The sequence below is a fragment of the Daphnia pulex genome, chromosome 4 (genome assembly GCF_021134715.1).
Source record: "Daphnia pulex isolate KAP4 chromosome 4, ASM2113471v1".
Taxonomy (NCBI): Eukaryota; Metazoa; Arthropoda; class Branchiopoda; order Diplostraca; family Daphniidae; genus Daphnia; species Daphnia pulex.
This window is the reverse complement of record NC_060020.1, coordinates 3,455,655-3,482,593: the sequence shown is the minus strand read 5'-3', so window position 1 is coordinate 3,482,593 and position 26,939 is coordinate 3,455,655. Positions and strand designations below refer to the sequence as shown.

Sequence of the window (26,939 nt, the reverse complement as noted above, 5' to 3'; positions counted from 1 at the left end):
ATTTTTACTCAAATTTAGTTTAGTAATAAGGAAGGTTTTTTATTTGATCGAGTATGCTAATAATGCATTCTAAATTAGTATAGTCATGAAGGAGGAATGGTATAGTCAAGGAAAAATTTTATTTCAAAACATAATCAAAACCACGCCATTATCGAACTTATTAGTGCCGTAATCTTTGGATAGTTTAATCTTAATATACGTATGCATTGAAGTGATTGAACCTTTGGGTGAATGAAACACATAACAGTTAACACCTACGTAATAACCATAACTAATCGTTCGTATTTTAATCCTTTCCCTCCCTTTTCGCAAGTATTTTCAAATTTTGCAAACTGTCCTAATGGAAATGTCCGAATTTCACCACTTGGGGCGTTGATATCGCGATTCTTCTTTCACCGCATGGTGGCTTTGTTATTATTATCAGTCGTAATTTCCATGTGGCTCTGACTTGACGTCTAGTTAAGTTTTGTCATTGAGACTGTATCAAAGAAATAAAAAGTGCAAATCAACCGCAATGAAGGACATTTCTACAAGTATTGATTTCACCATCAACGGCAAGAAATTTTCAGGTACTGTCCATTTTGCATTCCTAACTGTTGCTAGGCTGGCTGGCTATGTCTGGAGTCTAGTAGAGATTGTGTTTTGGTCAATTTCACCGTATCATTCGGATTGGTTGTGTCGTGCTGGACTCAAAGTCTCACACTTGGGTTATCTCTGAGATGCCTTCAGTTTGAATTAATATGTGTCGTGTCACGGCAGACCGTACAACAGTGATGTCACGCATAAAAGTAACCTGGTACTGGCAGGTGCAAAAAAAATTAAAAATGTCTTTAAATTTCACTTAAGCCATTTCATGAATGTGATGTGAAACTTCATTTTTTTATGTCATCTTATGATTTGATGTATTGCCACCTACAAAATGTTAACTCAAAACAGTAGAATGAAATGTTCAGCCCTCACAAATAGTCAACAAAACACAACTTAAAATAATTGATATTTGCTATAGAAACAATGTCTTGCCTTATCATTTCCTCTTTCCTGTGTGCTTTCAGTCAATCGGGATGTGGACGCTGATACAAAATTAGTCGATTTTCTTCGGCGAAAGGCTGTATTAACTGGAACCAAATGGATGTGCAGGTTATATAATATTATGAAGGCGGTTACCTTTTAATGTTAACTCATTTTTAAATAGAACTATGAAATAGAACTTGATTTCTTGCATGTAGGGAAGGAGGTTGTGGTGCTTGTGTTGTCACTTTGTCAAACAACGATCCGCTAACCGGAAACAAGCAATGTCGAGCTGTGAACTCAGTAATAAGACAAGAATGACTCGTTGATTCTCATATAATCATTTGTTATTATCTTACTAGTGCTTGCTGCCTTTGCTGTCTTGCCATGGCAGCGAAATTACCACAGTTGAAGGAATTGGAAATAAGAAAGATGGATATCATCCAGTTCAGGTGTGAGCCTCTTTTATTTAATTTATGCATTAATGGAGTCAATTCAATTTCAAACCTTTTTTAAAACATCTGGAATTAAGTCTCAATTAGCGGATATGAATGGAAGTCAGTGCGGCTATTGCTCTCCTGGAATGGTCATGTCCATGTACAGGTAAAAGTTTCATTTGAATTAAATCGCTTTTTCCATCACAGTTAAAAACGTTCTATTTTACAAATGTTTCCAAATCTTTTTATTGAATTTAGTTTGCTGCAAAAAAATAGCGGAGCTGGAGTGACTATGAAGGAAATCGAATCTTCTTTGGGCGGGAATATCTGCCGTTGCACCGGTTATCGTCCCATTATGGACGCGTTCAAGACATTTGCTAAAGATGCGCCTCCAGAACTCAAATCCCGGTGTGTTGATTTGGAGGTAACAAACAGATTTCTTTCTTCTCTGATATTGATTAAACTGTAAAGACTTTCTGATTATATTACTAGGATTTGGGGAATGCAATTTGTCCAAAAACGGGTTCCGCTTGCCAAGGACTTTGTGAAAGCAACGGACTTGCCAAAGTGGTTGACGGAGAAATATTCAAAATGGGAAATTGGTATCGACCAGAATCGCTGGAACAGCTGATGGAGCTTCTAAGTTCTTTTGGCAGGGAAGTGAAATATCGTCTTGTTGCGGGAAACACTGGAACTGGTAAACATTTTCTATGTGAGTAAGGAGTATAAAAACTTAGCAGTTATCATGATTTGCAGGTGTGTACAAAGAGGACGGACCGTATGACGTTTACGTGGACATCAACCGAATTGGAGATTTGTATCAGGTTTCAAAAGAATCCCCGCTAATAATTGGTGGTGGAATCAACTTAACTGTTATGCAAGAGACTTTATCCTCTATCGGATCCACGAATCCGGACTATTGGTACGCAGTGACTCTTGCCGAACACATAGAGAAAATTGGCAGCGTTCCAGTTCGTAATGTATGAAGCCATTTGACCTTTTTGCTTGTTCTTGAGGTTAATCAGAAATGTATTCTTTGATAGGCAGGAAGTATTGCGGGGAATTTGATGATGAAACACGGACATCGTGAATTTCCCTCTGACTTATTCATCGTTCTTGAAACTGTAGGGGCGAAAATCACCATCAGTAAATTAGATTCATTTTCCGTGTTTCTCCGTTTCTAGCACTAACAGTTGGTACTTTATATTTTAGTAAGCTGCAAAAGAGAAATTCAGCAACTAACATTAGAACAATTCCTTGAGACGGACATGAACGGCCAAATCATTTTAAATGTGACACTTCCTCCATTATCAACGGATCACATTATCAAAACTTTCAAAATTATGCCTCGTTCATGTAATGCGCATGCATACATTAACGCTGGATTTTGTGCGAAAATTTCCCGCCAAGAGAATATTTGTATCGTAGGGAAACCTACAATTATCTTTGGAGGAATTCGTACTTCACTGGTTAGTTTTTACAATCAACGTTTTAAAAATCATTCGTAATTTAATGATAAATTTTCGCAGGTACATGCAATCGAGACGGAGAATTTCTTGGCCGATAAATTCTTAGATGATGAAATGACGTTTCAAAATGCGCTGAAGGTGTTCGATCAAGAACTGTGTCCTGAAGAGCATTTGTTGAATCCGGACAGTGACTATCTGAAGACCGTAGCACAAGGACTTTTTTACAAGGTATGGTTTGAAACATCAAATTAAACTACAAAAGTTTAATCAAAAGGTGCTGATTTATTTTCAGTTTGTGTTGACTATCATTGGAGATAAAGCAGCACCTGAATTTCGGTCTGGCGCTCTGAATTTGGAACGTAAAATTATGAGCGGCAAGCAGGACTATGACATTGATTCAAAGGAATGGCCTGTGAATCAACCAACCATCAAAGTTGAAGCAAGGGCGCAATGCTCAGGTACTATCTTAGTAAATTTCCCTAAATGTTTGATCGATAACTTTTCGTAAACATAAAATTCTTGTCTAGGTGAAGCCAAGTATATTGACGATATCCCAGTTTGCAGTGATGAACTCTTTGGAGTTTTTGTTTTGAGTACCGTAGCTAATTGTTACATTGATCAAATAGACGCCTCAGACGCACTGGTAATTTAGCAGTTTTTTATTATTTGAATTTTTTTACAAGAATAACCTTTTAAATCGTATTTGTAGAAAATAGATGGTGTTGTTGCTTTTCTTGAAGCGAAAAGCATTAAGACAGGCAACTTGTTTGTGTTTGCCCAAGGAGCATTTGATAGTCAAAATAACGAGGAGGTATAATCAAAATCACCAACACCCGAAATGTTTTCCGTGGAATAAAATTTTTTAATGTTTGTTTTCAATAGGTATTCTGTTCTGGTAAAGTGTTGTATGCTGGTCAATCCCTTGGGTTAATTGTAGCCAGCTCACAAAGTATAGCAGCACGTGCGGCTAAATTGGTCCGAATTACTTACAAAGGCCATCAAAAACCTGTTTTGACAATTAAGGAAGCCATGAAGGATCCAGAGAGAACTACGATTCATGCTGCTTTTGGACCACCAAATGTTTTCGACGCTGGTGACGTTCAAGGTAGTATTCAATGATTTTTAAACTTTTAATTGATTACGACTGATTATCGTTACTTATCGTTTACTCTTCCGTCTTTATAGAAGGTTTCTCTTTGTCTGAAACGGTGATCGAAGGTGAATTTGAAATCGGTACTCAGTATCACTTTTATATGGAGACCCTGGTTGCAGTGTGCATTCCAGTCGAAGATGGCATGAATATTTATTGTTCGACTCAAGACCAAGATGCAGTGCAAAACGCTGTCGCTCGTTGCCTGAAACTCCACAAGGCCCAGTAAGTGTAGCATTAAGGTTTTTATCGCTCATCTTTAACGTAATATGCGACGTTGATAACCATCCGAATTTTCAGAGTGAATGTGGAAACTCGACGATTAGGTGGCTCGTATGGCGGCAAAATTTCGCGCTCCACACTTGTTGCCACTGCTTGTGCTATAGCTGCGTATGAACTTTCTAAACCTGTTCGAATTTCGTTGGATTTGGATTCTAACATGGCGCTCGTTGGAGGGCGCCTTCCTTACTATTGCCAATATAAGGTAAAATTAGGAAAATGTTCGTGCTGATATTAATTGATCGGGTCAGTAAATCAGCTTCTTGTTCATTTACTTTATAGGCTGGAACCGACAAGGATGGGGTTATACAAGCTGTGGATATGAAAATAGTTAGCGATTGCGGTGGAAATTTCAATGAGGGCACGGCTTTTTTCGCTGCTTCTTTCGCGAAAAATTGTTACGCCGCAAAATCCTGGAAGTTTACTCCGCTTTTGGCGAAAACAGATACGCCATCCAACACTTACTGTCGTGCTCCAGGTCAGAAATTATTTAGATTGTTGACGTTGAATTGTATTTTTGATTAACTTTTTAACATAATCATGACTGTATTTTATTTTGAAGGAACCACACAAGGAATTGCAATAATTGAAAATTTAATTGAGCATTTGGCGAAATTCCGCCAAGAGGATCCTCTTGAATTCCGTTTGAAAAATCTGAATACGAGCGGAAATGAAGAGGCCAATTCTATGCGAAAAATTATTGATGAAGTACGGCGCTCATCCGAATTTGACAAACGTCTTGGAGAGGTAAAGAAAGCTATTTCGGTTGATATATATTTGGTTCGTGTTATATTTTACGATGAAAATGTGTATGGGAACAGATCAAAGAATTCAACGCAAACAATCGATGGAAAAAGCGCGGAATTAATTTGCTTCCTATGGTCTACCCTGTGGAATCTTTTCCGTTTCGATACAATGTGCTGGTAGCTATTCACCACGAAGGCGGATCTGTTGCAGTGTCTCATGGTGGCATTGAATGTGGTCAAGGCATCAACACTAAAGTAAGACATTAAAAAACAATTCATTATCGAATAGCATATTGAATTAATAAAAAAAAAACGTTTGTTAGGTTACGCAAGTGGTAGCAAGAGAACTGGGCATTGATATCTCGTTGATTTCTGTGAAGCCAACTAATACATTAACCAATACTAATGGATCTGTTACTGGAGGAAGTGTGACAAGCGAAATGAATTGCTATGTAAGTTAAACATTGGAAACACTTATGCGCAGAATTGTATGTTGTTGTGACGACCGGAATTATTGGCCCCATTTATTAGGCTGCCATGAAAGCGTGTCAGGATTTAAAGAACAGAATGCTACCCATAAAAGAAAAATTGCCGGATGCTAGCTGGAATGAACTCGTTGAACAGTGTTTCAACTCTAATATCGATTTAACTGCTCGCCATTAGTAGGATATTTTAAGATCGTGATTATACCACGTTAAAACTTATTCTTCATTTAAATTCTTACAGCTATACGTCGGATGACAAAGTTAAAGGATACATCATTCATGGAGCTACCGTTTCAGAGGTGGAAATTGACGTTTTGACAGGAGAAAAACTGGTTCGTATACCATCACAATTTTATTTTTCCTGCTAGCCTTCGAAACTGAGTTTTAATGATTCTCTGTTTAGCTTCGTCGAGTAGACATTCTAGAAGATGCTGGACAAAGCTTAAGCCCACTTATTGATATTGGACAAATAGAAGGAGCATTTGTTATGGGAGTTGGACTTTGGACTAGCGAAAAGATTACGGTATGTTATGCAGTTAATTCTTCGTTGACAAAAATAATCTGTTAAATTAAAAATAAAATACTCATTCAAAATTTTACGACATTTCAGTACGATCCCAATACTGGACAGAAATTAAGCCGTGGAACTTGGGTATGTGGAATTTACGACATAATCATAATTAATTATCAATTTCGTTTATTAACTGTTGCACTTTCTTCCAGAATTACAAGCCTCCAGTGAATAGTGACATACCAATGGATTTCCGTATCACAATGCTGAAGAATGCGGCCCATCCAAACGGAATTTTACGTTCTAAAGGTATTAGTAACTTGAATTTAAACACTTCAGGTTAATGTAATAAGGAGGAGGGCACATTATTTCTTAAAAGCTACCGGTGAGCCTCCGTTATGCATGTCCGTCTCGGTGCTTTTCGCTTTGCGCAGCGCGGTTGATGCTGCTCGAAGTGATGCAGGCAATCCAGGATGGTATCGAATGGGTATGTTTCCGTTGCGGTTATTACTTGTAGATAGAAAGCTTCATCATTTGTATCTCTTTTCATTTAGATGGTCCTGCAACTATCGACAAACTTCATAAAATGATGTTGACTAATTCCGCACAGTATTTATTCCGGTGAACAAAAAAGAGAAAGGTCCCTTATAAAGCGCACTTTCTCTTTTATCTTTACAAGTGCAAATATTACAAAAAGTTTCTTTTTGTAGTTCCTGTTAGCGTTTTTTCCCCAAGCTGTTGGCATTTAGTTATACTTTCATAAGTGTTATTAGCTTGGGTGAAAACTAGATTTTTTGAATTAATTCTTTGCATATTCTCGCATAAAATGTGGTTATTTTATCTTCATATAGCTGCTGCCAATAACTTTCACTTCAAAACATATGTACTCCTCAAAAGCAGTTCATTAAAAAAAAGGTAAACCATTGCCATTGTATTGATGATAAAACTTGGTTAGGCCTTCAGCGTTGTGTTGCTATGCAGAGTGACGCACTGACTAATACCAATCAGTGCTCAATGCTATCACCTTTACAGATAATGTTATTTGTGCGCACATCGTCATATTCTTATTGTGGAAGAGTGAAAGCTGTAAGCTGCAGAAAGAGTCCGATCGTACCGCTTTGAAATTGAAATGAATTTTTCAAGCGGAAGCATCGAATTCACCGTCAATGGCAGACTACATACAGGTATGTATTTATCTTTTTAATAATTGTTCCGTATTATTCAATGCGGATTTAGTTGCATTGATAAATACGTCAATGTTAAACGTTAGAGAGCTATCAGTCGTCATCATCATATATTCACATGTGATTGACACATCCTCAACTTCTAATCGTCTGAGATCTAACCTTTCTTGTCATGCTGTGGAATTTTCAATATGTTATCCTTATGTAACCTATAGGACCATATTTTGAATACTCCCGTTCTTTTTGTAAAGAGGGAAGCGAATCGAATACTGCTAGGTATGTGATTGTTTTCTATCTTGCATTTACTGATCTCACAAATCAAGATAACTGATATGGCAGCGTGTGAATAATTGACATGATCCCAACGACTAGAAAGTTTGAACAGACACTTATATAAAGATATTCATGACAAAAAAAAATTCCGTCTGATTCCAAATTTGTTGGTTTTTAAACATGAATATGCATTATGTAGATTACTGATTATGAAATAATGATTATATGTTCTCTTTTACCTTATAGTCGATTGCAATTTAAATGCCGATACAAAATTAGTTGATTTTCTGCGACAAACGGCTCTACTGACTGGAACCAAATGGATGTGCAAGTAACATGATACTTTTACATTTCTGCATTAATTATCTTGTTCATATAACGGGGTTATTATTTAGAGAGGGGGGTTGTGGATTGTGTGTTGTTGGTTTTTCAGCCATCAATATCCTAACGAATAAAAAAGAGAGCCGTGCTGTCCATTCGGTAAATATTCCGTAGCAGATTTCATATGATAATGATATTCACATTTCACTCTACATATTCAGTGCTTGCTGCCTTTGCTGTCTTGCCATGGCAGCGAGATCACCACAGTTGAAGGAATTGGAAGCAAAAAAGATGGCTATCATCCAGTTCAGGTATGAGATGTTTTATTTGTTTAATGAATCGGCGACACAAATTAATAATGAAACATCTTTAATGAAGTCTCAATTGGCGGATATGAATGGAAGTCAGTGCGGCTATTGCTCTCCTGGAATGGTCATGTCCATGTACAGGTAAAAGTTTCATTTGAATTAAATCGTTTTTTCCATCACAGTTAAAAACGTTCTATTTTACAACTGTTTCAAAATCTTTTTACTCGAATTTAGTTTGCTGCAGAAAAATAGCGGAGCTGGAGTGACTATGAAGGAAATCGAATCTTCTTTGGGCGGGAATATCTGCCGTTGCACCGGTTATCGTCCCATTATGGATGCGTTCAAGACATTTGCTAAAGATGCGCCTCCAGAACTCAAATCCCGGTGTGTTGATTTGGAGGTAACAAACAGATTTCTTTCTTCTCTGATATTGATTTAACTGTAAAGACTTTCTGATTATATTATTAGGATTTGGGGAATGCAATTTGTCCAAAAACGGGTTCCGCTTGCCAAGGACTTTGTGAAAGCAACCGACTTGCCAAAGTGGTTGACGGAGAAATATTCAAAATGGGAAATTGGTATCGACCAGAATCGCTGGAACAGCTGATGGAGCTTCTAAGTTCTTTTGGCGGGAAAGTGAAATATCGTCTTGTTGCGGGAAACACTGGAACTGGTAAACATTTTCTATGTGAGTAACGAGTATAACAACTTTGCAGTCATCAATTACATGATTTGCAGGTGTGTACAAAGAGGACGGACCGTATGACGTTTACGTGGACATAAACCAAATTGGAGATTTGTATCAGATTTCAAAAGATTCCCCGCTAATATTTGGTGGCGGAATAAATTTAACTGTCATGCAAGAGACTTTATCCTCTATTGGATCCACGAATCCGGACTATTGGTACGCAGTGAATCTTGCCGAACACATAGAGAAAATTGGCAGCGTTCCAGTTCGTAATGTATGAAGCTATTTGACCTTTTTGCTCGTTTCTGAAGTTAATCATTAAAAGTATTTTATTAAAAGGCAGGAAGTATTGCGGGGAATTTGATGATGAAACACGGACATCGTGAATTTCCCTCTGACTTATTCATCGTTCTTGCAACTATAGGAGCGAAAATCACCATTAGTAAACTAGATTAATTTTTCGTGTTTCTACGTTTCTAGCACTAACAGTCGCTCTTTTGTATTTTAGTAAGCTGCAAAAGAGAAACTCAGCAACTAACATTGGAACAATTCCTTGAGACGGACATGAACGGCCAAATCATTTTAAATGTGACACTTCCTCCATTATCAACGGATCACATTATCAAAACTTTCAAAATTATGCCTCGTTCATGTAATGCGCATGCATACATAAACGCTGGATTTTGTGCGAAAATTTCACGCCAAGAGAATATTCGCATTGTAGGGAAACCTACAATTATCTTTGGAGGGATTCGTTCTTCGCTGGTTAGTTTTAAAAATTTGTGTTTTTTGAAGTCTTTCGTCAATTAACGAAAAATTTTCGCAGATACATGTGACCGAGACGGAGAATTTCTTGGCCGATAAATTCTTAGATGTGACGTTTCAAAATGCGCAGAAGGTATTGGATCAAGAACTTTGTCCTGAAGAGCATTTGTTGAATCCGGACAGTGACTATTTGAAGACCGTAGCACAAGGACTTTTTTACAAGGTATGGTTTGAAAAAAAATTTTAAATTAAATTCCAAAAGTCCCAAAGTCTAATTAAAATATGTTGATTTATTTTCAGTTTGTGTTGACAATCTTTGGAGATAAAGCAGCACCTGAATTTCGATCTGGCGCTCTGAATTTGGAACGTAAAATTATGAGCGGCAAGCAGGACTATGACATTGATTCAAAGGAATGGCCTGTGAATCAACCAACCATCAAAGTTGAAGCAAGGGCGCAATGCTCAGGTAGATTTCTTTTTCTAGACTTAACATTATTTGTGTTCGAATTGATACTATTCCTTATTTACTTTAGGTGAAGCCAAATACATTGATGACATTCCGATACGTGTGGATGAACTTTATGGGGCGTTCGTTTTGAGCACTGCAGCAAATTGTTTACTGGATAAAGTGGATGCAACTTTAGCACTAGTACTAAAATTTAGATACAGGTTAGAGTTGTTTTATTTTCAATCTTTTTATTTTTATTTGCAGAAATCAGATGGGGTAATCGCTTTTTTTGATGCCTTAAATATTAACACCGGAAATGTGTTTTTCTTTGCTAACAGTGGCCTCAACTGCGACAATAACGAAGAGGTTCGAGATTTCATTTACTGTCATGCTTATTATATATTCAAGATTTATTTAAACCATAATCTTTTTGCGTTGTTAGGTTTTTTGCTCCGGTAAAGTGTTGTACGCTGGTCAGTCTCTTGGATTAGTAGTCGCCCGTAATCAAAAGCAAGCAATCGAAGCCGCCAAATTGGTTCGGGTGACTTATAGGAACCACCAAAAGCCTGTATTGACAATCAAAGATGCTTTGAAAGATTCTACGAGAATTCAGAAACATTCCGTCTCTGGATCGCGGCGGGTGGTGAACGTCGGTGACGTTGAAGGTGTGTTTCATTTTATTCCTTTAATCAATATGATGCGATATTAGATAATGAATGTTGGCACTCGTTACCGAAAGACGGATTGTCTCAGTCTGACACTGTAGTCGAGGGTGAATTTGAAATTGGCAGTCAATATCACTTTTACATGGAAACCCTGGTTGCGGCGTGTGTTCCAGTCGAAGACGGAATGGACGTTTTTTGTGCCACTCAAGATCAGGAAGCCGTGCAAAGTGCAGTTGCGAATTGCCTTAATCTACGAAATTCCCAGTAGGATTACATATTTTATAAAGTTCGATTCAGCAATTATAATATTTTTCTTGTATCATTACTTCAGAGTTAATGTACAAACTCGTAGACTTGGTGGTGGTTTCGGTGGGAAAATATCCCGCTCCACACTTGTGGCTGTTGCTTGCGCAATTGCGGCATCGGAGTTGTCTAGACCGGTTCGAATAGCTTTAGATTTGGATACCAACATGGCGTTAACAGGTGGTCGTCTTCCGTATTATTGCCACTATAAGGTAACCATTAAAGATAATAAGTATGAATATAATTTGCCAACCCGTAATTTTCTTTTATAATAAGGCCGGAGTCAACAAGAATGGGCTTCTGCAGGCGGTTGATTTGAAAATAATAAGTGACTGCGGCTGCAGTTTCAATGAAGGAACTGCGTACATAGCTGCTTCGTTCGCAAAAAACTGTTACGCATCAAAATGTTGGAAGATCACACCCCTCTTAGCCAAAACGGATACGGCTTCCAATACCCATTGTCGTGCACCAGGTGTGTAGACGCGTAACTTATAAAGTATCTAGCACAATATGATTTTGATTTGTTTTATCCAATTAAATAGGTCCCATCCAAGGTATTGCTATAATAGAAAATTTAATGGAGCATCTGGCGCATGTCCGGAAGGAAGACCCTCTTGATTTCCGATTGAAGAATTTAAATAGATCCGATGAAAATGAATTCAGCGCTCTTCAACACATAATTAGTGAAGTGCGTTGCTCATCGAATTACGATGAAAGACATCGTCAGGTAATGATACAAAAATTTATATTAATAGAATCAGTATTTTGAAAAGAAATCGTTACGTTTAGGTGAACGAATTTAACTGCAATAACAGATGGAAGAAACGGGGAATAAATCTGCTTCCCATGGTCTATCCAATGTATTATTCTTCATATCGTTACAACGTCTTGGTTGCAGTTAACCGCATCGATGGGTCCGTTAGTGTTTCTCACGGCGGAATCGAGTGTGGCCAGGGCATCAACACTAAAGTAATCAAAGACACTCCAGTCATATTTTTAAACGACTTGTACATTTTTACCTATAACTTTAAAGGTATCACAAGTGGTAGCCAAAGAACTGGGTATTGACATTTCTTTGGTTTCCATCAAACCAACCAACACTTTGACTAATACGAACGGATCCGTCACAGGAGGAAGCAAAACTAGTGAACTGAATTGCTACGTAATTTATTTTTGCATCGTTAATTATAATATAACATTAGGTTAATCAACCTATTGATTATACAACAGGCTGCTATGCGAGCATGTCAAAAATTAAAGAAAAAAATGCTGCCAATCAGAGAGAAGATTCAAGACGATAACTGGAACGTGTTAGTCGAGAAATGTTACAACTCTAATGTGGACTTGACTGCTCGCCATTTGTAAGCAAAACCACAACCGTTATTTATGACCAAATTCTGCATCATTGCTGCTTATTTTAATTTACAGTTATTCGCCTAAAGACGACCTTACAGGGTACGTTATTCGAGGAGCCACCGTTTCAGAAGTTGAAATTGACGTCCTAACGGGAGAGAAAATGGTGGGTGAAGTGCAAATTGACATGAAAACAAACAAACAATAAATTTGGTCATTCAAGTATATTCATAAAATATTTCTGTTTGATATTAGATTCGCCGTGTAGACATTCTAGAAGATGCTGGTCTCAGTATAAATCCCTTGTTGGATATTGGGCAAGTCGAAGGTGGTTTTATAATGGGCCTAGGATTATGGACGAGCGAGAAAATGATTGTAATAATGGAACACGTTTTACTAATATTCTTTTCTTCTTATTCGCAAATATTTTTTCCTTGCAGTATGATCCAACCACAGGGAAGAAATTAAGTAGAGGAACTTGGGTAGGCCTTTTTTATAAACGCTAAAACTGTTATGCGTCCCTTTTACGTAATGAATTTGCATTTAGAACTATTATCCTCCTTTGAATAATGACATACCAATGGATTTTCGCATCACGATGTTGAAAAATGCCGCCCATCCTTTTGGTGTATTACGATCTAAAGGTAAAAAAATAAAAAAAAATAAATACATTTTTTTTTGTTATCAAATCAATTCTTATTTTTAGCCACAGGAGAGCCACCACTGTGCATGTCCGTGTCAGTTTTCTTCGCCTTACGCAATGCAGTGAATGCAGCACGAATCGATTGTCGTGATTCAGACTGGTTTCGAATGGGTAACATAATCAATAGAAATTTTTTAAATATCGTAAACAATAAACATGTACGAACTTGCGAAACTGTTTCAACATCTTTGTTAAAGTTGCATAAATTAGATTGTTTGTTTATTAGATGGACCGGCAACCATTGATACGCTCCACAAACTTATGAAAATCGACCCTTCAAAGTTTTTATTCTGATTCGGTAAGGTAAAACAGTAATTATTGTCATTACAATTGCAACCCATTTCGTAACTACGCTACTGCACTGAAGTAAAAAAAAATTTAAATATTTAATAAACAGTGTGATGCATGTTGATTTAGGGGTAATAAAGCGCTCAATAGGAACCAGCTTACAATAACTTTCTATAAGTTGTACTGTTTTAAATAACATCTGCGTACGATTGTGTTTTTTTTTTTTAATTATCTGTTTTAAAGGCAATAAATAAAACATTGTATAAGGCACGCTAATGCTGTGGAACCCATTACTCTGATTCAACTTTATTTCCGGATGAGGCTGGATCATTGTGCAATTCCGTCATTTCATATTTTCATATATTTAAATCGTTCATCCGCATCCGCACATCCGCATTTCAGATTTCCTACCTCAAAATAAAAATTTGTGATATCTGGCAACGCAATGTAGCAGCAGAAGTAATAATAAAAAAATACGAAGTTGTTTTTTTTTTATGTTGTAGGACTTCTTGAAATTTGAAAAAAAATTCTATAATTTAGAATTTATGAACCTTGTGTTCGAAATAATTTACTCCACCGCCTGATAACATGTTTTCTCACCCTTTTCGTCGATTCATTCACCTTTCTTGTCATTCAAGTAGTGTCAGAGTCAGATTTGCCCCTAGTCCCACTGGTAAGTTCATTGACTATATTGTGAACTATTGGGGATCATTCACAAACCTTTGTTTTGTTTAGGCTATATACATTTAGGAGGCCTGAGGACTGCATTGTACAATTTTTTGTTTGCCAAAGCTAATAGTGGTAAATTTATCTTGAGAATTGAAGACACAGACCAAAAACGTTTAGTACCTGGGGCTGCTGTTCAATTAGAGACTGATTTAGATTGGATGGGTCTATCACCAGATGAAAGTCCAAGTAAAATCACCCTTATTGTAATAAAATCTAGTTTTTTAATGAAATTTTTCTTCTTTTAGTTAAAGATGGTGGTTTTGGCCCTTACACACAATCTAAGAGATTGCCTTTGTACAGCAAATTTGTTCAAGAATTAGTAAAGAGTGGACATGCCTACTATTGCTTTTGTTCAGATAGGAGATTAGAATTTGTGAAGAAAGAGGCTTTAAGAGAAGGAGCAATTCCTCGATATGATAATCGCTGTCGACAACTTTCCAGCGCTCAAGTAGAAGAAAAGAAACAGCAAAGAATGGCATCTTGCGTACGATTTAAGGTACCGAAATTTTTTCCTCCGCTAAAACTTGAGAAAAAGTAGGCGTGAATGTCACTTTTTAAATTAACTTATTCGACTTTGTTAGCTAAGCCCTTTAGATGAACCCCTACAAGACTTGGTGTATGGAAACATTGATCGTAGTGCAGTTCTGCATGAAGGTGACCCGGTAATTTTGAAGCAAGACGGGTATCCTACGTATCATTTGGCTAACGTAGTGGATGATCATCTAATGGGAATTACTCATGTATTAAGAGGGACCGAATGGCTCGTTTCAACGGCTAAACACGTCCTTCTATACAAGTATGTATCAACCTCACTTACTATTACTTGATTGGACCTTATTCGTTCCGTTGTACGATTTTTTTAATGAGTTATTCTATTAATTAGTGCATTTGGATGGACACCTCCCTCGTTTGCTCATTTGCCATTAATATTGAACCCAGATGGGACGAAATTGTCTAAGAGACAAGATGATATCAGGCTGGAATATTTTAGAAAACAAGGCTTCTATCCAGAGGCCATTATCGGTCTACTTTGTTTAGTTGGAGGGGGATTTTCCCCATCTATCGACATCCAAAAGAATTTACACTCTCTCTCCGAGCTAGCAAAAGCGGTACTAATTGACAAATTATTCTGTTAAATTTTTTTGTAATTCTTTTAAATGAAGTTTAATTTAGGAATTGTTACAACCCATTCAGGAAGATTGGACGGGCCTCGATTGGAATATTTTAATCGATTGGCTCTACAGAATCGCATCAATCATCCTGAAGAAATAGATAAATTGAGTGAAGAATTGTTTCGTTTGATCCACGATAAGATAAAAAATTCTTCCCTTGACAAGGATATGGTTGAAAAGGCCAGCTTGTTGAAGATTCTTCACTGGGCGTCAAATGGAGGGCGAATTAATTTTCTGCATCAGCTAACCGATTCAAGCATGGGATTCTTATGGAATTCCCAGGAAAGTCCGATCGTGTCAAAAATAGATCCTTCTACAGCAAGTAAATTGTTATTATTTTAGCATTGCAGTAATTTATGTTATAAAACGATTTACGTCGCTAGTTTCTTTATGAATGATTAGTTGATTACTTTAACCAATTTTAATTTTTATTTAAAAATTATATTCTAGGAAACGTACTTATTCGGGTGATTCAGATGCTAAACGAACGTGATCGTATACAAAAAAATGAAGTAACAACTATGCTTGGGAAAATTGCCACAGAATATAACCTTAAACTAAAAGAAGTACTGAAGTTGATGCGATCTTCCTTGACAGGCCTCAAAGTATGTTCCTTTTCAATAACTTTTGATTTTGGATTTTAACGAATAATAATTTCAACATTTTTTTACTATTTATTTTTTAGGAAGGACCTCCAGTCAGTGAAGTTATGGAAATTCTTGGTCCTCAGATTTGCGCTAATCGACTTGGTTCCAGTTTGAATTTGATTGTTTGAAAAACGAAAATTGTAGACATACACATGCTTCATTATGATCGCAATTGTATGATTCTTTTTTTTAAATTCTGTTTTAAATCAGTTGAACTAGGGGTTCCACTGTTCCAGTTCCTATATCATAAGCCATTTTCGAATAAAATGGTTAGGACCGTGTAATGTTCAAACTCTCCGTCAGAGGGTATTTTGTCCGAGCCTCCGACATTCTTTTCTAGTCTGCTTCTTGGCTACGGAACGCAACTTGTGTTCGATTTCTGTTTTCTCATTTTATAAACGGATAAAATAATGGGTTCAGTATCTGCAAAGTCGTTGGAAGATGGAAGCGATTATAAACATGATCCATTGGAAGGGTTTCCTAACGGCCGTAAACCTCGAGGTAACTTTAAATGTTTTATCATTCATTGTAAACTGCCTTACTGACCATACGACTTCACTTTACCGTATATATTATTAATCTTTTTTAGAAATCAAAACAACCTTAGAAGAGATGGAATCGGCAAGAATTCCATTAGATAAACGGGACTATTGTGTTGATTATCTAATGAAATATTTGGGATGCCGAAGTGAGAAGTACCCCTGGGTTTACAGGTGCCATCACGAAAAACATGAGTATCTTCACTGCCAATATGAAGAGTATGTATTTAAATATTTTATTAAGTAATTGTATTACAATGTTTTTTTTTTTTAAGTTATTTAATTCGAATGAAAGAATTTGAAAGAAACCGCCGCCTGGAAGAAAGGGCTGCTAAAAACAATCATCATGAACTTTTGTAATGAAGAAGGGACAAGGAATAGATTTCAATAATATCCATAATTTGCCTGATTTCAAATTGTAACAGGTAAACTTAGAGTGTAAATAAAACTGATAAAAAGCAATTCAACAAGGATTCTCTTATCATTTTTACCAAAAATCAGCTTGATTCATTTTGGTGAAAAAGTCACATTTTTTAGGTTTTTCTGATTGTCATTCAGATCATTTCAGCACTGATGCATTGTAACAAAAAAAAATATGTTTTTATTTTTGAGTAATGATGCTTTATGAGTTATGACAGTAAATCCAAAACTGTATTAGGGTCCAAGGCATAATATCTTTGATTGGAAAAAGTGTGGTATACAAGATAAAAAGGCCAACTATATTTGACTATATTAATGTCCTCCTTAAAATTGAAAGAGTTTGAAGTTAATTCACTTGCCTTCTTTGTTTGAGTACGTTGCGTTAGTAATTAGTTGCAGATAAAGCTTATCTGTGTGCTATCTAATAAGATAACGACAGGTTTGTTCTACCTACGTACGTGTCCTCAATCACGACTACTTAATAAATCGGTTTCTTGGTTTAAAAGTTCCTGTTACGTTTTAACCGCCGCACAATCTAGCTGTGGCAACGCTAAATTATTGCAAATGTGTTAACTATTTGACGGCAACTTTTAAAGCCCAGCATCGCTAAAGGTAAAAACTTATCAAAACTGGTTTCCAAAACTTTCACAAGATTGCATCTTCTTGTGCTACCCAAATTTCCATTCCCCCTATCTCCATGTATTTAACTTTACCATTTCCCGGGGCGTACCATAACCAGTTATGTTTTCTTTTAATTAGTTCAAATGTGAACGCTGTGCGGCTGTGGCACACAGCTGTTTCTTTTGGTTTCACATTCTTAGGAAAATTACTAACGATTCAGCCTTTCACTCCTATAGTTTCACAATTTTGTTTCTTAGTTTCTAGAGAACTTTTTCAAGAACAGTATGGACGTTTTTTCAATCAGCCAATCCGACATAGCCGGCGTTATAATATGTTCAATTGTAATACTGCTAATCCTGATAGCCTGCTATATCCTTTACAAACCGCTAAACCGAATCAGGGTAAAGTTGAACATTAGAAATACGTTTATTAATTTGAATTAACACTAGTAGTTTAGCACTAACCTAAACTTGTAATTTATCTTTGTTTTAAGGACTTGTGCGATGTGGGTTATGAAGAGCATTTGCGTTTAGACAAATATGGACAAACTCGACGTCAGTTAGCGAACGAAGTACGTCGACGCAAGAAAGTTGGAGGAATCCCACCCGTGTTTCCTAATGGGTGGTTCGCTCTTTGCGAATCAGATGATGTTAGAGATGGTGAAGTTCGAGCTGTTGACGCTCTTGGTACGTATATAGTATCAATATACAATATTATTATTTGTAATTGAAAAATGTAAAGTAAAAAAAATCACCATTCTTTTTTGTTATAGGTGAACATTTTGTTGTTTTCCGGACAGAGAAAGGTGTAGCTAGCGTCTTGGATGCTTATTGTCCACATCTAGGTGCTCATTTAGGTATCGGAAGTCGAGTGATAGGCGACTGCGTTGAATGCCCTTTCCACGGTTGGCGATTTCGTGGGGAGGACGGACAGTGTACTTCTATCCCATATGCAGCTGGAAAAAGTAATGCATTCAAACCAAATCTGCATATGTTACAGCAATTATTTAATGTTTGATTTTTGTTTTGCTCTGGAAACAAAACCAAAACCAGTTCCACAATCCGCCCGAGTTAAAGCATGGCCCTCTGACGAAGTAAACGGTTTTATTCTCGTCTGGTATCATGCTGAGCAAGAAGAGCCAAGTTGGAAACCCCCTCAAATACCAGAGATTGCTGCTAAAAAATGGTTTTACGGTGGACGTAGTGAATACAGAGTGAATGCCCATATTCAGGAGATTCCTGAAAATGGATCCGACGTTGCACACTTAGAGTGTTTACATGGTCCATCCATATTGTACGGGTCCGATCTAAAGGCAACTCTAAATGGGAAAAGTGTCAATGGCTTTGCACCGTTCATGCAACATCACTGGTCGGTGAATTGGGAAACTGATCCCGAAGAGAAGCACGTCGCAGTTTCCAGACTTCATCATGAAATACGAATTTTCGGCCGATTGTCCTGCATTTCGGTTGACGTAGAAGCCAAACAAATTGGCCCTGGTTTGGTTTATTTGACATTTAATTTTCCTTTATTCGGAAGATGTATTTTGTTCGAAACTGTGACACCGGTCGAACCAATGGTTCAACGTGTTCTTCATCGATTGTACGCTCCGTTGCCGATGATGGGGCCTTTAGCAAAATTTATCGTATGGGGCGAGGCCGTCCAGGTATGTCAAATAGTATAATACTTCCAATTTTACTTTATTACATGTTATATAATTTAATAAATCAAATAGTTTGAACGAGATGTAGTTATCTGGAACAACAAAACTTTCATTAAATCACCAATACTCGTTGCTGAAGATCGCGCTATTAATCTCTACCGCCGTTGGTTCAAGCAATTTTATTCGGAGAATTCCCCTCTCTTCGATTTTCAAGGAAACAAGGATAATGAAATTACAAATTGGTAACGACAAATTAATTTCGTACATTCGTTGAACTAAATGACTCATTGTACGTCCGAACTCAAGCGGAAAAAAATTATTTTTTTTTTATAATCTTGAAATAACGTTGTTTCGGTGTTACCACATACTACGAAGTAGTGTTACCTTGCAGCTCTAATAAAAAAAAAATATATATCTAATCCACCCGTTACGACTATTACACAATAATACACAATTAAAATGATTAAAGAAATATGTTTTTCTTTTTCAGTTTGAATGTAATCATAACCACATAGAAAGTTATAGCTGCTGCATTTATGAATCTGAATTATGACATGATTCCGCATTTAGAATATTGATACAAATTAGAACTTCCTGTGTTGCAATTTGAATGTGGCTGAATGTCCCTGTCCTGAACGTCCATGGTCAGGGTTTGAAGGCGACGTTTTATTTATACGATTGTGTTCATGTCCGAAAAATTTGTTTGTTACTTTTTTTAAGACAGGTTATACATACTCAACCAAGCGCGTTACAGAAAAAAAATTTCTACAGAAGGCCGACATATTTTTTGAATAATGGCAGAGGCAACTTGAGAAAACTACCATTTTTTGGGCACATCTGTAGGATTCAACTCTTGTAATAACGTGACTTTGACTCGAAATTTATACGCTTTGGATGTGTTTTCGTAATTTTCGTAATATTCTTTTTCGATAGCGGGCGCTTAATGGCTTTATTTTATTAGAGATGAAAAGAATCACCATTATTTATTCAAACTAATTGCGTTGCCAGTAAAATTCGTTATCCTATTTTGCCGATAGAGGGAAGAAGAGGTAGTTTGTTGTTGTCATACGTGAGCTGTCTGCATTAATTAGTTCCTCTTCCCCTCTGGTTCCGATCCTACACCGTAAAGCTCTTACGACGTTCTTGACTTTATACATTTGCAAATTATTTATTAATAATTACGAAAGTAAAGCTCCTCAAGTCTCATTTTTCTTTCCCCGGTCAATCTCATAAATCAATTTGTAATTAAGAAGAATGGCAGCACAAGAAGTAGACGATTTTCTAGATGATGAACTAGTAAATCAATACATTGTATTTCCACCGGAAGTCATCGCAGCAATTGATCAGGTAGAATATCTTAATAGATCAAAGGCTAATAACCTGAATGTTGTCAAACCGAGCTTTATGATCAAGATTTCTTTGTCTTACCTTTGCAGGTCTTTCCTAGTCAGGATCCTTTAGACAGAGCTGATTTCAATCCAGTTGATTACATCAATAACTTATTTCCAACTGAACAATCCCTTTCTAATATTGAAGAAGTAATTTCCGATTTTCAAGGGAAAATTCACCATTTGGATTCAGAGATTAAGTCATGCATCCGTAGCCAGAGTGGAGTATCTGCTGATGGTGCAGCTGCTTTGGAGGAAGCCCAAATAGCAATCTGTCAACTGTTTGCACGTATTAAAGACATCAGAGCCAAAGCTGAAAAATCAGAGCACACTGTTCGGGAAATAACAAGGGACATAAAGCAACTAGACATAGCCAAGAGGAATTTGACATCTGCAATTACAACTCTTAACCATTTACATTTTCTTGTTTTTGGAGTGGACCAGTTAGAGTAAGTTTGTCTATAATCCTATACTTCTTTTCTATACATGTCCTAAATTTTTTACTTGATTTCCACAGAGTGCTATGTCAGAAGAGACAGTATTCTGAAATTGCTAGCCTATTGCAAGGTGTAAGTCGAGTAATGGAACATTTTACTCCATATTTAGATATTCCTCAAGTGAAGCAACTGGCTGATCAAGTATTAAAATTACGAAAAAAATTTGTATAAACAAAATCTAATGACGTGTTACCTTACAGTTGGATCAAATAGAAAAAAGGCTTGGAGACCAAATTTCAAATGATTTTAAGGAAGCATTTTCCGGTAGCGGCCCTAAACAACCGTCAACACTTACCCAGCTTAGCGAAGCTTGCTCGGTTCTCAACGTAATCGAACCTAGATTCAAGTAAAGTCATTTGTTATATCTTTAGAAATTAAAAAAAAGTTAAAAAGGCAGAATTTAAACATGTTTTTGAAATAATTTTAGGCGTGAAATTATCCGTTGGTTTGTTGGTCTTCAGTTAGTTGAGTACAGCCATTTGTTCCAAGAGTCGGAGGAAAATGCATGGTTAGATCGAGTCGATCGCCGATATGCTTGGGTAAAGCGTCATCTCCTGAGCTTTGAGGAGCGAATGGGACGTATTTTTTCACAAGATTGGGAAATGAGCGAACGCATAGCTGTTGAGTTCTGCATTCTCACTAGGTTTATAAAGCACTCATACTTTTTCTCTTTTCCATATTTCATAATCCTTTTCTTTTTTGTTGTTATTAAGAAATGAACTGACAAAAATAATGGCCAAACGAGTAAATGAAATTGATGTCAAACTTCTACTGTTTACATTGCAAAAAACCACGCAGTTTGAGGAGCTTCTATCACGAAGGTGATTTTGTGATTTCTCTGATTTTTTCATAATTTGTGTTAATGGTCGCATGGTATTCCATTAGATTTACTGGTGCCTCCATGGAAGAGCTTTTGTCTTCTGAAAAGTCTGCTAAAAAAATAGAGAGTACTAATCCTTTTGAAGAACCTGTTGGTAAGAACCCTTTTGAAGAAGAAGATGAAACTGAAAAGTCAGTTCCAACTAACCAAGTTCAGTTAACAATAACCGAGTCACTTACGGTGTCACCGTTCCATGGATTAATTAGTCGCTGCTTTGAAAACCACCTAAATATATTTGTCGATAGCCAAGACAAGTAAGGTTTCATCGTTGATGACGTTCTTTTGTTTTCAGTTCGATAATTGATTTTTTATTTAGAAATCTGGCGGAACTGATGGATCGCTTTGTAGCAGATTTAAAAATCCAAGGTCCTTCACTAGCCCAAGCAGAGATAGAGGGTTGCTGTGTGTTACCTTCGTGTGCAGATCTTTTTGTTTTCTATAAAAAATGCCTCCTGCAATGTGCTCAGTTGAGTACAGGTCAACCTATGCTTTCTTTAACATCCGTCTTTAAGAAATACCTCAGAGAATACGCGTCAAGATTACTTCAGAGTAATTTACCAAGGTACGAATGGTTACAATATTTTTTTCTTAATCCTGAACAACAAATTTATGTTGCTTAACTAATGATTACAGATCAAACAACACCAGCTCAATAACTCCAGTTTTACCCATGAGCATGAGTAGCCTGACAAAAGATTTTACCAGAGAATTGCGTGACTTGAGTTCAGGCGGTGCTGCTGGATTAATTCAAAATTTTCAGAGCCTTCTTAAGGAAGGTGACATGTCCAGCACTTCTCCTAAATATTCCAAAGACGATATTGCTCGAATCTGCACGTAAATCCATGTAATTTTACATTCTTGTGCCAATCATTCAGTAGAATTGTTCGCTTATCCTTTCAGAATCTTGACTACAGCTGAATATTGTCTAGAAACCACACAGCAACTAGAAGGAAAATTAAAAGAAAAGGTTCAGCCTGCATTGGCTGATAAAGTTGATCTCGGATCGGAACAGGATCTCTTTGGAAGGTAGCAAGGAGTTTGTTCTCCCACCTGTTCAGTCTGTAATTGAAGTATCTTGTTATTTATAGTGTCATCAGTCAGTGCATTCAACTCTTGGTGGCGGATTTGGAATGTGCCTGCGAACCGGCACTCGTTACTATGGCCAAGGTATTCAATTGTGTTGTTAATTAATTGTGCATGTATTAATTGAACAATGTTTTAGACGGCTTGGCAAACTTGGGAGAGCGTCGGCGATCAATCTCAGTACGTTACCCTAATGACTTCACAATTTAAACACTATATTCCCTTTATCCGCGACTGCCTGGTCTCATCAAGAAAATACTTTACACAATTTTGTATGCGATTCGTCAAGTAAGTTCCAGTTCAAAACCTTTGTCTACGTCATTCTCAAAAATCCGACTATATAGTGCCTTCATGACTCGATTCGTCCAACAACTGTACAAGTGCAAGCCAGTGGGTGTTGTGGGAGCAGAACAGTTACTGCTTGACACCCATATGCTTAAAACAGCTTTACTTGATTTGCCTTCTGTTGGAAGTCAGGTGACGCGTAAACCCCCGGCGAGGTAATATCTAAACAAGGGCCATATAATAACTAATTTGTACTTCGTTTAGCTTTGGAATCTAACCTACTATTATTCTATGAAGCTATTCAAAGATGGTTGTTAAAGGTATGACGCGCGCAGAAATGATACTGAAAGTAGTAATGGACGCCTCCGATACGAATGCTAAATACGTTGCGCACTACATGCGGTTATTGCCTGAATCGGATCCTTCCGAGTTCCAAAAAATACTGGATATGAAAGGAGTTCGCCGATCTGAACAGCAGCTCTTAGTGGACCTTTATCGTGCTCAGCAATCAAGTCAAGGAGATCGTGAAGACAGTTCCACTTTCTCAGCCGTTTCAGCAAGTAACACACAAGGATTACCTCTAAGTCCCGATCATGAATCGAGCCGCATAAAAAAACTTGAGAAGCTTATTAAACGTCGCCTTTAAATCCTGACTGATCATTTCAGATTGTACCCTTAGCTTGTGTCAATCTTTCTTTTGATATGAAATCTGTTTAGAAAGTTAGAGTAAAGCAGTTTAACATTTTCTTTCTTTTGTTAACATTCCACCATGAAAAGACTTGCTAAACATTAAAATTGTATATTTCTAATATAATTTAATATTTCTAAAGGAAATCATGTTCTTTTATTTTATAAAAGCTATAATAAGGTAACAACAGCTTTATTAGGTTGCAGCCAGCCGGTGAAAGGTACACACTCGAAGGTCACAGAGATTATTATGTAAAAGGTAAAAAAGTTTCATGCAGTGGTGTAGAGGTTGGGTGAGAACGGGATGCGTTACATAACCATTTGGTATTTCATTTTGATATTTTTGTGTGTAGACCCATCCCCAGCAAAGTCAACCTGCAAAAGGAAGGGAGCGTCCGCATGTCCTTCACACCAGAAGGTAACGGAGACCATTACGAAAAACGCGTCATGTGGTTTAGAGGTTGGGTGAGAACGACACGTGTTAAATAACCATTTGGTATTCATTTTGATATTGGTTGTTGTAGACCCACCCCCAGCAACCTGCAGAAGGAAAGGCCAGTAACACACTCGAAGGTCACGGAGATCTTTGCGAAAAACGTGTCATGCAGTGGTGTAGAGGTTGGGTAAGAACGGGATGTGTTACGTATAACCATTTGGTATTCATTTTGATATTTGTTTTTGTAGACCCATCCCCGGCAACGTCTACCTGTAGAAAGAAAGGTTAGTTTGCATGTCCTTAACGCTCGAAGGTCAGGGAGATCATTACATAAAAGGTAAAACTTGTCATATATGCAGTGGTCTAGAGGTTGGGTGAGGACGGCCGTTTTGCTTCATTATCAAGCAGGTAGAACACCCGCAAGGCTTTAGAGGTAAGGGTGAGAAAAAAAATCGTATATAAAGGAGAGAGAAAAGGCGAAGGAAAGTCAGTCGAGTGAGCATCTCCGACACGGAAACAACTGCAGCGCACTCTCCATCTGCCTTCTTCACCGTATTGCCAGTTCGCAACCATGGGTAAATATTCTGTCTTTATATGGAATTATTTGATAATGGCAATTATTTTCTGTTTGTTTTATTATGTAAGTTACTATTGAATATTAATGTTTGAATTTTTTTTTACTGTCAAGTTAACTAAGGCGTCGTATGCTGTTGGGTGGTGTATGCTGTATGGCTGGGTCGACCACTGGTGTACCGATGTCTCCTGGGTATGGCGGATGCCAAACCGCAACGCTGCCGCCTTACTACACAACAACAACATACGAAAAAACCGGTTCCTACACCACCCAGGCTCAAGAGTGTTACAATTCATGATGCCCCGAGTTGCTACCCCGAACCCTGAGTTACATCACCAGAGGCGGAGTACTACACCGAGGCTCCTAAGTACTACAAGCGCAATACTACACGTCTATGTATGCCGCCCCTGCCTACTACACCGAGGCCCCGCATTACTACGACACCGAAGCGCTTAAGTACTACACTACAACCTACGTTGCCCCGAGCTACTACACCTACGTACCGAAGAATTACTGTGCGTAAAAGGAGTCGTTGAAAAAAGAAGTCGTGCCCAGCAGTGCCTTATCTGTCACCAACTGGATTCCTCATCGTGTAACCGATTCTCAATTATGGGTAAATATTCTTTTTTTTTACATTGATTTTTGTATCAATTTATTTTGTTCTAATGTTGTTCTAATGTTTAAATTTATTTCTTGTTTAGATAACTGGCGTCTTGCTCCTGTTGGATTTTGTATCGTTGATGGCTGGATCGACCACTGGTGTACCGATGTCTCCGTGGTATTCCGCAAACTAAACCGCAACGCCGCCGCCTTCCTAACTTACGCAACGACCAGTTCCTGCACCGAAGTCTTCAAGTACTACACCACTGAAGCACCGGAGTTTTATACCACAACTTACGCTGCCCCGGGTCATTACACTGACGCCCTGAAGTATTACTCTGCCCCGAGTTACTACACCACCAAGGCGACGGATTACTACATGACAATGCATGCTGTCCCATCCGACTACACCGAGGCTCCGAAGTATTACTCTGTTCTCATTTACTTACTGCACCTATTTTTCTAAGTACTACTCTGTTCCCAGTTGCTACACCGAGGCTCCCGCTGATTACTCCACCAAAACGGCCGAATACTACACCGAAGCGGGAAAGTCCTTCTCTGTCAGATCTACACAACCACAACTGAGGCGACCAAGTATTACGCAGTCCCTACTTACTACCCAGAAGCTGCTCTTTCGTACTGATGCTCCAGTCTACTACACCACGACCTACGCTACACCTAGCTACAACACCGCAGCTCCCAAGTACTACACCGAAGAAGCCGCCTATTACACATCCACGTACGCAGCCTGGAATACCACATCGAGGAATTTAAGTATTACCCTGCTCCAAAGTACTACCATCTGAGGTTCATATGTATTAAACCAACAATTCTCCCGACTATGTCACCACTACTATGTTGCTCCGACCTATACATCGAAGTTTTGAAGTATTTCTCTGGATGTGTTGAAAGATTGCTGAAATATAAGATTGATCGAAAAATCACGTGTATGTCTCTATTTTCTCCTGAAGTACCTTTCTTTCTTTTGATATCGCATGATGTGAGAAACTATTTCTGAATGCTTTGTGAACTAAACAAAACAATAAAAATACAACAATAAAAATTCAAACTCATTTTGTTTACCATTTCAAGAACATACAATTTTTTTATAAAATTCAAAGTCCAAGTCCAACAATATGCCTAAAATTCAAAGTCCACCTTCCATTATTTCTGCTAAGTCCAGACTTTTGTTTTTGAAAAAAAATTTTAAAAAATCCCCTTTACACAAAGTTATTAAAAATTTTTTGCGAAAATTTTATTCGAACGATTTTATATATGATATTTTACTGGATCATAATAAGTTTATTTCAAAATTTATATTGTCATACATATTTTTC

At 37.4% G+C, this 26,939-nt stretch overlaps 7 protein-coding genes across 9 annotated transcripts; all 7 read left to right on the top strand.

Moving 5' to 3' along the window:
• Positions 1-399: 399 nt before the first annotated feature.
• On the top strand, positions 400-6,984 carry LOC124192431 (probable aldehyde oxidase 2). The gene is made up of 28 exons (XM_046585701.1): positions 400-569; positions 1,053-1,137; positions 1,227-1,311; positions 1,371-1,460; positions 1,541-1,611; positions 1,704-1,869; positions 1,938-2,142; positions 2,202-2,425; positions 2,489-2,591; positions 2,658-2,914; positions 2,975-3,142; positions 3,207-3,372; positions 3,442-3,557; positions 3,624-3,725; positions 3,797-4,019; positions 4,100-4,289; positions 4,365-4,548; positions 4,626-4,821; positions 4,906-5,090; positions 5,165-5,344; positions 5,413-5,541; positions 5,621-5,751; positions 5,816-5,906; positions 5,978-6,097; positions 6,185-6,226; positions 6,298-6,394; positions 6,465-6,572; positions 6,640-6,984. The coding sequence occupies exons 1-28, from the start codon at positions 515-517 to the stop codon at positions 6,708-6,710; spliced, it is 3,840 nt and encodes a 1,279-aa protein (XP_046441657.1). The 5' UTR covers positions 400-514; the 3' UTR covers positions 6,711-6,984.
• LOC124192430 (indole-3-acetaldehyde oxidase-like) lies at positions 6,912-13,537 on the top strand. Of its 2 annotated transcripts, none has more exons than XM_046585700.1 (29): positions 6,912-7,000; positions 7,118-7,269; positions 7,789-7,873; positions 7,938-8,022; positions 8,085-8,174; positions 8,242-8,312; positions 8,406-8,571; positions 8,640-8,844; positions 8,910-9,133; positions 9,199-9,301; positions 9,368-9,624; positions 9,686-9,847; positions 9,925-10,090; positions 10,158-10,273; positions 10,337-10,438; positions 10,515-10,737; positions 10,812-11,001; positions 11,069-11,252; positions 11,317-11,512; positions 11,583-11,767; positions 11,830-12,009; positions 12,074-12,202; positions 12,271-12,401; positions 12,469-12,559; positions 12,649-12,768; positions 12,834-12,875; positions 12,941-13,037; positions 13,100-13,207; positions 13,323-13,537. In XM_046585700.1, exons 2-29 carry the CDS (start codon positions 7,215-7,217, stop codon positions 13,388-13,390), a joined length of 3,831 nt encoding a protein of 1,276 aa, XP_046441656.1. In that variant the 5' UTR covers positions 6,912-7,000; positions 7,118-7,214; the 3' UTR covers positions 13,391-13,537. The 2 variants fall into 2 exon arrangements, with proteins under 2 accessions (XP_046441656.1, XP_046441655.1); XM_046585699.1 differs by lacking the exon at positions 6,912-7,000 and adding an exon at positions 7,485-7,545 and having other exon boundaries at positions 7,163-7,269.
• A 145-nt stretch (positions 13,538-13,682) lies between these two features.
• LOC124192433 (probable glutamate--tRNA ligase, mitochondrial) lies at positions 13,683-16,433 on the top strand. Its single transcript, XM_046585702.1, has 8 exons — positions 13,683-14,057; positions 14,120-14,299; positions 14,359-14,609; positions 14,695-14,909; positions 14,997-15,222; positions 15,277-15,607; positions 15,736-15,890; positions 15,971-16,433. The coding sequence occupies exons 1-8, from the start codon at positions 13,973-13,975 to the stop codon at positions 16,058-16,060; spliced, it is 1,533 nt and encodes a 510-aa protein (XP_046441658.1). The 5' UTR covers positions 13,683-13,972; the 3' UTR covers positions 16,061-16,433.
• Positions 16,254-16,933, top strand: LOC124192435 (NADH dehydrogenase [ubiquinone] 1 beta subcomplex subunit 7-like). The gene is made up of 3 exons (XM_046585706.1): positions 16,254-16,433; positions 16,522-16,690; positions 16,747-16,933. Exons 1-3 carry the CDS (start codon positions 16,343-16,345, stop codon positions 16,829-16,831), a joined length of 345 nt encoding a protein of 114 aa, XP_046441662.1. The 5' UTR covers positions 16,254-16,342; the 3' UTR covers positions 16,832-16,933.
• Positions 16,934-17,343: 410 nt separating this feature from the next.
• LOC124192434 (cholesterol 7-desaturase nvd-like) lies at positions 17,344-19,591 on the top strand. Of its 2 annotated transcripts, none has more exons than XM_046585703.1 (6): positions 17,344-17,503; positions 17,770-17,913; positions 18,006-18,198; positions 18,285-18,476; positions 18,565-19,175; positions 19,245-19,591. In XM_046585703.1, exons 2-6 carry the CDS (start codon positions 17,797-17,799, stop codon positions 19,416-19,418), a joined length of 1,287 nt encoding a protein of 428 aa, XP_046441659.1. In that variant the 5' UTR covers positions 17,344-17,503; positions 17,770-17,796; the 3' UTR covers positions 19,419-19,591. The 2 variants fall into 2 exon arrangements, with proteins under 2 accessions (XP_046441659.1, XP_046441660.1); XM_046585704.1 differs by having other exon boundaries at positions 17,378-17,503; positions 17,777-17,913.
• A 635-nt stretch (positions 19,592-20,226) lies between these two features.
• LOC124192500 (vacuolar protein sorting-associated protein 53 homolog) lies at positions 20,227-24,114 on the top strand. Its single transcript, XM_046585855.1, has 14 exons — positions 20,227-20,519; positions 20,609-21,009; positions 21,078-21,198; positions 21,258-21,403; positions 21,485-21,700; positions 21,771-21,878; positions 21,943-22,191; positions 22,254-22,499; positions 22,571-22,771; positions 22,838-22,963; positions 23,026-23,104; positions 23,160-23,308; positions 23,365-23,520; positions 23,603-24,114. Exons 1-14 carry the CDS (start codon positions 20,427-20,429, stop codon positions 23,949-23,951), a joined length of 2,640 nt encoding a protein of 879 aa, XP_046441811.1. The 5' UTR covers positions 20,227-20,426; the 3' UTR covers positions 23,952-24,114.
• Positions 24,115-25,678: 1,564 nt separating this feature from the next.
• LOC124192527 lies at positions 25,679-26,746 on the top strand. The gene is made up of 3 exons (XM_046585886.1): positions 25,679-26,025; positions 26,087-26,196; positions 26,724-26,746. The coding sequence occupies exons 1-3, from the start codon at positions 25,679-25,681 to the stop codon at positions 26,744-26,746; spliced, it is 480 nt and encodes a 159-aa protein (XP_046441842.1).
• Positions 26,747-26,939: the final 193 nt, after the last annotated feature.

What these genes read in the sequence shown, in the direction of transcription:
- LOC124192433 (XM_046585702.1), top strand. Translation starts at nt 13,973, where the DNA reads ATGTTTTCTCACCCTTTTCGTCGATTCATTCACCTTTCTTGTCATTCA. An exon ending in AAACACGTCCTTCTATACAA is followed by an intron (nt 14,910 to 14,996) that starts GTATGTATCAAC and finishes TCTATTAATTAG; the next exon opens with TGCATTTGGATGGACACCTC. An exon ending in AATAGATCCTTCTACAGCAA is followed by an intron (nt 15,608 to 15,735) that starts GTAAATTGTTAT and finishes ATTATATTCTAG; the next exon opens with GAAACGTACTTATTCGGGTG.
- LOC124192434 (XM_046585703.1), top strand. Translation starts at nt 17,797, where the DNA reads ATGGACGTTTTTTCAATCAGCCAATCCGACATAGCCGGCGTTATAATA. An exon ending in TCGAGCTGTTGACGCTCTTG is followed by an intron (nt 18,199 to 18,284) that starts GTACGTATATAG and finishes TTTTTGTTATAG; the next exon opens with GTGAACATTTTGTTGTTTTC. An exon ending in TATGGGGCGAGGCCGTCCAG is followed by an intron (nt 19,176 to 19,244) that starts GTATGTCAAATA and finishes TAAATCAAATAG; the next exon opens with TTTGAACGAGATGTAGTTAT.
- LOC124192500 (XM_046585855.1), top strand. Translation starts at nt 20,427, where the DNA reads ATGGCAGCACAAGAAGTAGACGATTTTCTAGATGATGAACTAGTAAAT. An exon ending in GAGTTCTGCATTCTCACTAG is followed by an intron (nt 21,701 to 21,770) that starts GTTTATAAAGCA and finishes GTTGTTATTAAG; the next exon opens with AAATGAACTGACAAAAATAA. An exon ending in GAGGAGCTTCTATCACGAAG is followed by an intron (nt 21,879 to 21,942) that starts GTGATTTTGTGA and finishes GTATTCCATTAG; the next exon opens with ATTTACTGGTGCCTCCATGG.
- LOC124192527 (XM_046585886.1), top strand. Translation starts at nt 25,679, where the DNA reads ATGTTTAAATTTATTTCTTGTTTAGATAACTGGCGTCTTGCTCCTGTT. An exon ending in GACTACACCGAGGCTCCGAA is followed by an intron (nt 26,026 to 26,086) that starts GTATTACTCTGT and finishes CTCTGTTCCCAG; the next exon opens with TTGCTACACCGAGGCTCCCG. An exon ending in ACCACAACTGAGGCGACCAA is followed by an intron (nt 26,197 to 26,723) that starts GTATTACGCAGT and finishes TAAAATTCAAAG; the next exon opens with TCCAAGTCCAACAATATGCC.
- LOC124192431 (XM_046585701.1), top strand. Translation starts at nt 515, where the DNA reads ATGAAGGACATTTCTACAAGTATTGATTTCACCATCAACGGCAAGAAA. An exon ending in ATGGTCATGTCCATGTACAG is followed by an intron (nt 1,612 to 1,703) that starts GTAAAAGTTTCA and finishes TATTGAATTTAG; the next exon opens with TTTGCTGCAAAAAAATAGCG. An exon ending in AGCAAGGGCGCAATGCTCAG is followed by an intron (nt 3,373 to 3,441) that starts GTACTATCTTAG and finishes ATTCTTGTCTAG; the next exon opens with GTGAAGCCAAGTATATTGAC.
- LOC124192430 (XM_046585699.1), top strand. An exon ending in AGAGCCGTGCTGTCCATTCG is followed by an intron (nt 8,023 to 8,084) that starts GTAAATATTCCG and finishes CTACATATTCAG; the next exon opens with TGCTTGCTGCCTTTGCTGTC. An exon ending in GAGGGATTCGTTCTTCGCTG is followed by an intron (nt 9,625 to 9,685) that starts GTTAGTTTTAAA and finishes AAATTTTCGCAG; the next exon opens with ATACATGTGACCGAGACGGA.
- LOC124192435 (XM_046585706.1), top strand. Translation starts at nt 16,343, where the DNA reads ATGGGTTCAGTATCTGCAAAGTCGTTGGAAGATGGAAGCGATTATAAA. An exon ending in TAACGGCCGTAAACCTCGAG is followed by an intron (nt 16,434 to 16,521) that starts GTAACTTTAAAT and finishes AATCTTTTTTAG; the next exon opens with AAATCAAAACAACCTTAGAA. An exon ending in CTTCACTGCCAATATGAAGA is followed by an intron (nt 16,691 to 16,746) that starts GTATGTATTTAA and finishes TTTTTTTTTAAG; the next exon opens with TTATTTAATTCGAATGAAAG.